Raw genomic sequence first — 11,104 nt, forward strand, 5'->3', positions numbered from 1 at the left:
TGACCACCTAGAGGGGTGGGACTGGGAGGGTGGGATGGAGACCAAGAGGGAGGAGATATGGGGATATATGTATATGTATAGCTGATTCACTTTGTTATAAAGCAGAAACTAACATGCCATTGTAAAGCAATTATAGTCCAATAAAGATATTAAAAATATAATAAAATAATTAAAAAATTAAAATGAATGACTAATCAAAAAAAGATTCGTGTATTTTAATATACATGTTATAAGTCAATAAAAAAAATTTTAATATACAACTATCAAATCTTCTCTGAACTTTATTAAAGACAGTCCACTATAAGGTATGTATAAAACACCTCCCAAACTTAAAGAATCTTGCTTTAAAAGTTAGAAAAAATAGTGCGGTATTTCCCTGCTCTAGCAGGAACTTAACTTACTCTGCTTATCCCAAATCAGACCTAATAATCCTAATGGATTCTGAGTTTATCTAAGAAAGGAGATATTTTAAGACCTGTGTAGATTGCTTGGGCTCTTATCTACTACATAACAAGCACAGAGAAGGTACTCAACAAATATTTACTAATGATACACAGCCCAAACTTTAAACAAACTCACATAGCAAAATCTGAAATACCTAGCACTGGTAAAATAGGATAAACACTCAGTCTGTTGGCCTAGAGTGCAACTTCCAGAAACCCCACCTCTAGAAACTAAAAAATTTACAGAATGTACCGCTTATAAGGAAGAACACAATTTATGACACTATCTTTGGCAGAGGAAATTGGTCCTTTCCCCCTTCTGCCTAGCTCAGACAAGGCACAATCAACTTCCTGATGCCATAGCTAAGCAAAAGACACCCAGAAGCAACTCTGCCTGTAAGGGCAGGGACTACCTGAACCATGATGTGATGAAAACGTAGCAGCAAGGATTTAGCTGAGGCAGATGACAATGTTGGAGAAATAAGATGAGAAGAAAGCACTTGAGCAACCTGTTCTTATACCTAAAAACTCTAAAATCATTACTATTCCTACTTTCCAGAGTGGCAGTAAATCAAAATATATCTTTGGAGTCTCCCCAGGCTAGAATAAACCCACAATCAATAGGTGTCCTGAGTGTCCATCAGAGTTCACCTCCTAAGAGTTTCCCAGTAGTACCTGTTCAGTTAGTTAGATGGCTGATATGTAATGATAAATTATGATAAGCTTTTCTAAGGGCAAGTCACAACATACATTGACTTGGTATAGTTCTCATCACTAGTGACATTGTTTTGTTCTGTTTTAAAAACACAAGTAATAAATGTTCAATATAGAAAAAATAATTTTTAAATAATACAAAGAAGATAAACAAGAAAAGTACATGAAAATCACAGGTCAAACTTAAAAGAGCTGAGGTCTTTGGTATTTCTGGTAAGCAAAAAATATTACCTACTGGTGAAGGATCTGCTTCTAATAGAAGATTACTGATATGAGAGATGTTGAGGCACTTGGTTTGCTAATGGGTCCAGGTGAGTGTAATTATTATGCCAAGAAAACAGCAATGAGCAAATCACACAGAAAGACCAGGTGGAAAGCTGACTGGCGATCTCCAAACATAACAAAACCATCTACAGGGATGTTCATTGTAGCATTGTTTATAGTAGCAAAATTATAAATTATATTGTTTATAAAGGCAAAATTTATAATAGCAAAAAAAATTCTGATCATCAATATGAAACTGGTTAAATTATATATGCTCATATGGGGAGTAAGAATAGGGAATGGAGACAGGAGAACTTTTTCCTTTCACTTCACATCCTAAATTGTTTGAATTTCTTATCATGCATATACATTATCTCTATAATAAAAACAAAACAATGAAAGCAATGAACAAAAAACTTAACAATGGTGTTGAGTGGGTGGTAGGACCATGATGATTTTTATTCTCCTTTTTACACTTTTCTGCATTTTCTCAATTTTCTATGATTAACAATATATTAGCATATATTGCTTTTTATACCTCCAAGACTATTTTTTTGTTTTTGATTTTTTAACAAGTCAAGTGTAGTCACTTCTGGTTCAAATTAGGGAGGGAAATCCAGCGCTCAGTTATAAACACTGTGGCAGTTACAAAGAAATACGGAAAGACTCAATTCTCAAAATGCTTATTTGTTTGGAGAAAACAGTCTTGAACACCAAGACAACAAAAGTTAAAGAAAATCATTGATTTAATTTACTGGAGTTGCTTATGTGGTACTGGCTCCTATGGAAGCAAAAAGATATCAGTATTGTGAAGAAAGCTGTGCCGAATGTTTGAAGAAAGACTAAGTGAATTCTATAAAAGGGGTTTTTTTAAAATTCAAGTCTAACGTCCCACTCAACGTCAAAATTCCTTTTACCACTCATTCAGTCTCTGCTTAAAGTATCCTATGTCAAAAAATCCTCAAAAGTAGTTCATGCCATTAGTTAAGAACAACTCTGTTAAAGTTCTTCCTTATGTTAAGCTAAATCTAATTTCCTATCATTTTCAATCACTGGTCAACTTGTCCTAGTTCTGTCCCCTGGAGCAATAGTTTAGACAATTTTCATTTACTATTATGATCCTCCCCCCTCTTAAATCTTCTCAAGAACTAAACCTCTCAATTCCTCAAATGGTTTCTACACCATTATTCTAATTATTCTTCTCTGAAGAAATTCCAGTTTCTCAGTGTGCCTCTTAGAATCAAATACCCTGACTGAACACAAAATTCCAGAACTGATCTGACTAGTGCTTTTATCTCCTTTGTTTGGGTCACCATGAGCACAGCACAAGACTAGTTGCTAGGTGGTATACAATTCATTGTCAATTTAGTGGCACTGTTCAGACCATAAGTAATTTATGTTTTAATGCATTTAAGAGTTTAAAGAGTGTAAAGAAGAAAGATCACTGTGGACTGAGGAACTGAGGACATTTTCAACAACAAAAGTTGAGACTGTAAGCTGGGAAATGAAGAATACATTTTTGATAAGCGGAAAACACAAAAAGACTATTTCAGAGAGTATAAATGTGGAACACTGCCAAGGCAGGAATGAACAAAGTTAGTGCTAATAAGGATAGGCAAGAACATAGGACCAAAAGGAGGGCTGGAGTCAGACTATTGAGAGCCCTTAACCTGCAGGGAATAGGCATGATTAAAGAGTTAGACCAAGAAATTGACTTCTTGATTGAGATATTTGGAGATGATTAAATCAATACCAGTTTGCCAAATTCTACATCAGGTTAAATACTGTTTGAAATTTTTTTCTAAATTGAGGTATAATTTACAATGTTGTGTTAGTTACAAGAGTACAGCAAAGTGATTCAGTTATAATATATATGTATTCTTTTTCAGATCTCTTTTCCATTATAGGTTATTATGAGATATTGAGTATACTTTCCCATGCTATACAATAGGTCCTTGTTGTTTATTTATTTTATGTGTAGTAGTGTGTATATGTTAATCCCAAACTCCTAATTTATCTCTCTCCCCCAATCCCCTTTGGTAACCACAAATTGTTTTCTATGTCTGTGAGTCTATCTGTTTTGTAAGTTCATTTGTATCATTTTTTTAGATTCCACAAATAAGTGATATCATATAGTATTTGTCTTTCTCTGTCTGATATACTTCACTTAATATGATAATCTCTAGGTCCATCTATGCTGCAAATGACATTATTTCATTCTTTTTTATGGCTGAGTAATATTCCATACTCTGTGTGTGTGTGTGTGTGTGTGTGTGTGTGTGTGTACATATATATCTCACATCTTCTTTATCCATTCATCTGTCGATGGACATTTAGGTTGCTTCCATGTCTTGATGATTGTAAATAGTGCTGCTATAAACACTGGGGTGCATGTATCTTTTTGAATTAGAGTTTCCTCCAGACATACGCCCAGGAGTGGGATTGCAGGATCATATGGTAACTCTATATTTAGTTTTTTAAGGAACCTCCATACTGTTTTCCACAGTGGCTGCACCAATTTACATTTCCACCAACAATGTAGGAGAGTTTCCTTTTCTCCACACCTTTTCCAGCATTTATTGTTTGTGGACCTTTTAATGATGGCCATTCTGACTAGTGGGAGGTGATACATCACTGCGGGTTTTTTTGTGGGTTTTTTTGATTGATTGATTTCTATTTTTGGCTGTGTTGGGTCTTTGTTGCTGCATGTGGGCTTCTCTCTAGTTGTGGCGAGCGGGCTTCTCATTGCGGTGGCTCCTCTTGTTGCAGAGCACGTGCTCTAGGCATGCGGGCCTCAGTAGTTGTGCCTCGATGACTCTAGGCATGCGGGCCTCAGTAGTTGTGCCTTGTAGCTCACGGGCTTAGTTGCTCCACGGCATGTGGGATCTTCCCGGACCAGGGCTCGAACCCGTGTCCCCTGCATTGGCAGGTGGATTCTCAACCACTGTGCCACCAGGGAAGCCCTATCACTGCAGTTTTGATTTGCATTTCTCTGATAATTAGCAATGTTAAACATCTTTTCATGTGCCTATTGTCCACCTGTATGGCTTCTTTGGAGAAATATCTGTTTAGGTCTTCTGCCCATTTTTTGATTGGGTTGTTTATTTTTTGTTATTGAGTTGTATGAGCTGTTTGTATATTTTGGAAATTAAGGTATTGTCAGTCACATCGTTTGCAAATATTTTCTCCCATTCTGTGGGTTTTCTTTTCATTTTGTTTATGGTTTCCTTTGCTGTGCAAAAGCTTTTAAGTTTCATTAGGTCCCATTTGTTTACTTTTATTTCCATTACTCTAGATAAAAATATTGCTGCAATTTATGTCAAAAAGTCTTCTGCCTATGTTTTCCTCTAAGAGTTTTATAATATCCGGTCTTATATTTAGGTCTTTAATCCATTTTGAGTTTATTTTTCTATACGGGTTAAAGAATGTTCGAATTTCATTCTTTTACATGTAGCTGTTCAATTTTCCCAGCACCACTTATTGAAGAGACTGTCTTTTCTCCATTGTATAGTTTTGCCTCCTTTGTTGTAGATTAATTGACCATAGGTGTGTGAGCTTATTTCTGGGCTTTCTATCCTGTTCCATTGATCTATATGTCTGTTTTTGTGCCAGTACCATACTGCTTTGTTTACTGTAGCTTTGTAGTATAGTCTGAAGTCAGGGAGCATGATTCCTCCAGCTCTGTTCTTCTTTCTCAAAATTGTTTTGGATATTTGGGGTCTTTTCTGTCTCCATACAAATTTTAAGGTTTTTTTGTTCTAGTTCTGTGACAACTGCCATTGGTAATTTGATAGGGATTGCACTGAACCTGTAGATTGCCTTGGGTAGTATGGTCAATTTAAGAATATTGATTCTTCCAATCTAAGAACACAGTATGTCTTTGACTACATGGAAAAAGTTTCTAATTCAATTCTACTCCAAGATGAACTGAAATTGAGTTGTTATATAATATCATTACACAGGTTTCTTTCTGAATATGAACAACATTCCTAACTGCCAAAATATAATACAAGGAATGTCACTTTTAAAAGATTTATTTTTCAGGGCTTCCCTGGTGGCGCAGTGGTTGAGAATCTGCCTGCCAATGCAGGGGACACGGGTTCGAGCCTTGGTCTGGGAAGATCCCACATGCTGCGGGGCAACTAGGCCTGTGAGCCACAACTACTGAGCCTGCGCGTCTGGAGCCTGTGCTCCGCAACAAGAGAGGCCGCGATAGTGAGAGGCCCGCGCACCGCGATGAAGAGTGGCCCCCACTTGCCACAACTAGAGATAGCCCTCGCACAGAAACGAAGACCCAACACAGCCAAAAATAAATTAAATAAATAAATAAATATTTTTTAAAAAAAAGATTTATTTTTCAGCTCGGTGCTTTGTGATGACCTAGACGGGTAGGATAGGGAGGAAGGGAGGGAGGCTCTAGAGGGAGGGGATATGGGGACATATGTATGCATATGGATGATTCACTTTCTTGTACAACAGAAACTAACACAGTACTGTGAAGCAATTATACTCCAATAAAGATCTATTAAAAATAATAATAATAAATAACAAAAATATTTTAAAAATAAAAAGATTTATTTTGATCCATTTCTGTAAGTTTCTCCAGCATGAATACCTTGCCATTTAATATGACTACTTCTGTACAAGGTAGCCACTTGTTTCCATAATTAATAATCTTCAGGATCTACATTCAAAAGACAATGACCTGCTGGTCTCCAATCCTCCAGGTTCAAAAGGAGAAATATGACTAATGTAACATTAAAGAGAAAGAGTTTAGCTAGCTAACAGAATTTCTAGAAAATGAAAGCTTCCTGATATGAGAACAAATGAAAACAGCAGCAGCTCCTTCTCTAAAGTTTAAATTCAATTAAATAGGAATTTCTGGTTCAATAATGCTCCTGCCTGAAGAATCTTTCATAAGGGCTAGTTCTGTAATACAGTGTGGCAGCAGAGATTTAAACTGTCCAATAGACATTGCAAAACCCAACCTCTCCCAAATCCTGCTACTCAACAGCAGGGATCTAAAGGAAAAAATAGATTCCCAGCTGCTGAGAGAAAATGTCTTACTAAAATCAAAGCAAAATTCTCATTAATGAAAAATCAACCATGAAAGAAGAAAATTTCTGTGTGTCTCATAATCCCTGGAAAGAGCCAAATCCATTCTGGGTTAAAGCAGATTTAACAACAGTGGAAGAGAAGAGAGGAAATCAGTTCCATTTGCCAGAAGCTGGGGGAAACGCTTAACAGAGATCACAACAATGCTTCTAATCCATAGAGCCAAAAGAAACATGAACTCTATCCAGTAAAAGGTGCCAGGAAAAGGTTCCTGTGGATAAATTCTCTCACTCACAACGAAGCCACCTTATTCCACCTAGCTCAACACAGATGTGATAGGCTGTAACTTGAATTTCCCAAGATCAAATCCAATGGGTAATCCAAACCCTGCTTTTTCTGATCAGATAATCTCTAAAATCACAGTCCCTGCATTCATTCAAAACCAGCATTGAGCTTCTACCACGTCAGGCACCCGGAATACAAAAACCATTAAGAAACAGTCTCTACCCTCATGGAGCTTAGTCCATGCACCTTGCCTCATCTTAAATCCCAAAGCTCTTGCCTTAAATATTTTCTTAGGTGGGTCAGTGGAAAGGCAATAAAGGACTTCACCTTTAGTTACTGTGATAGAAGTAAATAGATAAATCATACTTCTTATGCTCTGCTCCAAAAGGAGAGAAGCCGACACACCTTTCCAAGTCGAATATGAGCACATTCTTAGCCTAGAACCCACAGAAGGAGCAGGGGACAAAGACAAGCAATAAAGGGGTGCAAGCCAAGAAATACGCTGAAAGAAGGGATGTGACAGGTGTACCACTACACGTTCAAAGCGTGATTAAAAAGAACCTGCTACTAAGCCGACTGAGGTTTTACCGTGCAGGGAGGAGGAAGAAAAGAATAGGGGGCTGCCCGCTATGAACAGACACCAACTATCCGCGGTCCCTAGCTCGTTCACTCTCGCTAGAGGAGAGCGCCAGACACTGTTTAATAGGATCTGGGCCTGCCAGCCAACAACACTGTCACATGGACACCGGAACGGAAAGCTAACAGTCCCTCATAGAAGCGCGAGGAAAAACAAGAGAGAATGGAAAGAACTCTTTAAATGTTCAAAAATGAGTTAACATAATGGTTCCCCGAGGCACGGATGGGACGTAAAGTTTGGAAAAGGTGGTAACCCGACGCCCACTGGAAGCCCGTGGAGACCCCAGGGAGACGTCCGCCCTTGCACCCCAGTCCGCGCACTCACCGCGCACACAGAGCAGCGACATGGCCGAGGCGCCGGCGAGCCTCCGCCGCGTCCCAGCCCCGCAGCTGCGCCGGGCCGCTCCCTCTTTCCTCTCAGCAGGTGCAGCAGCTGTTCCCGCTATCGACCCCACGGGTCTCGCCGCTCCTCATGGTCCCCTTCGCAGGCAGCCTCCCGCCGCTCCCTCGGACCCGCTCCAATTTTCACCGTCTGAGCGGGCTCCCGATAGTGGTGAGTACCGGCCGGCAGGCGGGAGACTGGGCGCGGCACCGCGGCGCCATCGCTGAGAGGAAAGAGCGACCGGGACACCCTCCCCTCACTCCAGCCGGGATCCGGGAGAGCGCCGGGACAGAGCCAACCCGTTGCGCCCCGCCTCCCAGCCAATCAACTCACGCCCAGTCCGCCGACCCCGCCCCCTCACGGGCACGTAGGAGGTGGGGTCCCCTTCCGCTTTTCTTAGTGAAAGAATGAAGGCGGCTCCGCACACTTACTAGGCTTGCTGCAGAGAGGGGCGGGCTTCCCCCTCACCTGCGTGGGGCGGGAATTGAAGCCTTCTGCCCCTCTCACGTGGGCGGGGCTTCCACCCAAGAACAGGTTCTTTTCATTGAGAATATCTATCGGACTTCCTTCTGAGTCTATCCCTTGCAGCTTACTGTAACAATTTAAAAAGATCGTACCACACTTTGCTGTACACCTGAAACTAACATAATATTGTAAATCAACTATACTTCAATTTTAAAAAATGGACTTTAACAAGAAAGAAAAGCTTTTGTAACTTTGTATGGTGATGGATGGTAACTACACTTATTGTGGTGATCAGTTTGCAGTGTATACAAATATCAAATCATTATGTTGTACACCTGAAACTAATATAATGTTATATGTCAACTATACCTCAATAAAGAAGGGGGCTACTGTGCTTCCCTAGTGGCGCAGTGGTTAAGGATCCGCCTGCTAATGTAGGGGACACGGGTTCGAGCCCTGATTCGGAAAGATCACACATGCCGCGGAGCAACTAAGCCCGTGCACCGCAACTACTGAGCCTGCACTCTAGAGACCCGGAGCCACAACTACGGAGCCCACGTGCCACAGCTACTGAAGGCTGCACACCTAGAGCCCACGCACCACAAGGAAGAGTAGCCCCAGCTCTCTGCAGCTAGAGAAAGCCCGCGTGCAGCAACGAAGACCCAAAGCAGCCAAAAAAAAAATAATAAATAAATAAATAGTTTTAGAAGAATGGGCTATAGTTAATTTTTAAATAATAATAATAAACTTTAAACAAATGTCTCACCCTCCTTAAAAAAAAAAAGAAGACGACAGCCTAAAGGAAGATGTCTGGAGACCTCAGTTCTCATCTAGACCTGTTTTCATGGTCTCCATTGTATTTCCAATGTCTGTATATAGTATATAGTGCCTAGTGTATAGTAATCAGTCTGTAAATGTTGTTTTTTTGGTTTGTTTGTTTGTTTGTTTTTGCGGTACGCAGGCCTCTCACTGCTGTGGCCTCTCCCATTGCGGAGCACAGGCTCCGGATGCACAGGCTCAGCGGCCATGGCTCACGGGCCCAGCCACTCTGCGGCATGTGGGATCCTCCCGGACCAGGGCACGAACCCGTGTCCCCTGAATCGGCAGGCGGACTCTCAACCACTGCACCACCAGGGAAGCCCCGTAAATGTTTATTTAATGAAGGATGGAGAGAAGATAGTCATTTTAAACTGAGGACTTCTGGCAGGATGATGTACATACATGCGAGGAAGTGAAAAAGACCAGAGCAGAAAACAGGAATGCACATAATATCATGTACAGATCCAACATCTCATCCACCCCAAATTTTGGATTTAATTGGTTTGTGGTAGAGCTCAGGCATCCTACCTTTTAAAAGCTCCCCAGATTATTCTGTGATGCCGGAGTTGAGCACCATTAGACTGGGTACTTTCTAAGTCCACATTAGATCAGCTCAAGTTTCCGTGTTTGTAAGCCCTTGGCCCAGTTGGATTCTGGCTGTCAGACCCAGGGAGGGTCTATATTAATGTAACACCGTCTTTGCCCTCCAAAAACAAGCCTAGTTAGCATATGACTCCTCTCACTGGAATATAGCATTTGGCGAGAGTGACACTCCAAATGATATAAGTAGGAACCTGGAGAAGGAAAGAAGACTTGGCCTATGCAGTGTTTGTCCAAATTTGGAGAAATACCCTGAGAAAGATTTTGAGCAGGGCAGCTGAGCCAGGCTAGTTAACAAAGATGCCTGACCCTAAAAACATTGGGCATTCTCTGGGCTGCTGGAGGTTGAAATATCTAGCTATTTAGCCCAGCTGTCCTAACCTCAAGAGCAAGGGACTAAAAAGGTGTTAAACTTCTGCATTCTGGAACTAAGAATGGAGACAACAAAAAACAAACCTCTTATGGAACCAGGGATTCTCCTAGGGGATGCAGAGGCCATCCAAGAAAGGATGGAAAGTCAACCTCACTTGGAAACAGTATAGAGTAGTGGGAAACAACCTAGTAAAATTGTGAAGAGCGTGAACTTTGAAACCAATCAGATGACCTATTGTCATATAACAAATTACCCAAAACTTTAGTGCTTTAAAACAACATTTATTATCTCACAGTTTCTGAACAACAAGGTCCTACTGTATAGCACGGAGAACTATATTCAATAACCTATGATAAACCCTAATGGAAAAGAATATTTTAAAAAAGAATGTATATGTATGTATAACTGAATCACTTTGCTGTACAACAGTCATTAACACAACACTGTAAATCAATTATAGTTCAATAAAAAAATGTTTAATTAAAAACAATTTTAGTACTCTTTTTTTTTTTTTTTTTTAGTGCTCTTGATATATATACCATGTTGACTTCAAAAAGTCTATACAAGCATGTTTCCCATCAGCAACCTGGGAGTGATATACTGATATGTACTGTGTAACACTGAACAGTAACATTTAAAAAATCTTTGTCAATTAAAGATATTTCAATATTATCTCAGTTTCTATGGGTCAGAAATCTGGGTATGGCTTAGTCGAATCTCTGGTTCAAGGTTTCTTACAGACTGCAAGCAAAGTTTCAGCTTGACTGCAAAAGGATCCACTTCCAATCTCACTCCTATGATTGTTGGCAGGTCTCAACTTCTCCTGGGCTCTTGAACTGAGAGCCTCAGTTCCTTCTTGGCTATTGGCTGCTCTAAGTTCCTTGTCATGTGGACCTCTCCAACATGGCAGCTTGCTTCCTCAAAGCATGCAAGGTGAGAAGGCAATAAAGTCTACTAGCAAGAGGGAAGTCACAATCTTTTGTAACCTAATAACAGAAGTGCCATCTCCTCGTTTTTGCTGTATTCTATTCATCAGAAGCAAGTCACACTCAAGAAAAAGGAATTCCA

The 11,104-nt window shown here is 40.3% G+C and overlaps 1 protein-coding gene across 4 annotated transcripts in view; it reads right to left on the bottom strand.

The window, feature by feature from the left end:
- The window catches only part of UNC13B (unc-13 homolog B), a 222,275-nt gene extending 214,225 nt beyond the window's left edge, over positions 1 to 8,050 (bottom strand). For 3 of the 4 annotated variants that reach the window (XM_067744047.1, XM_067744046.1, XM_067744045.1), the window contains exon 1: positions 7,723 to 8,048. In XM_067744047.1, coding sequence (XP_067600148.1) covers positions 7,723 to 7,744 — 22 coding nt within the window. In that variant the 5' untranslated portion in view covers positions 7,745 to 8,048. Of the gene's footprint in view, positions 1 to 7,722 lie in introns of all 4 variants that reach the window. The other variant, XM_067744051.1, reaches the window with a different exon arrangement.
- Between the last annotated feature and the right edge of the window lie 3,054 nt (positions 8,051 to 11,104).

Source organism: Pseudorca crassidens, chromosome 7 (genome assembly GCF_039906515.1).
Source record: "Pseudorca crassidens isolate mPseCra1 chromosome 7, mPseCra1.hap1, whole genome shotgun sequence".
Classification (NCBI taxonomy): Eukaryota; Metazoa; Chordata; class Mammalia; order Artiodactyla; family Delphinidae; genus Pseudorca; species Pseudorca crassidens.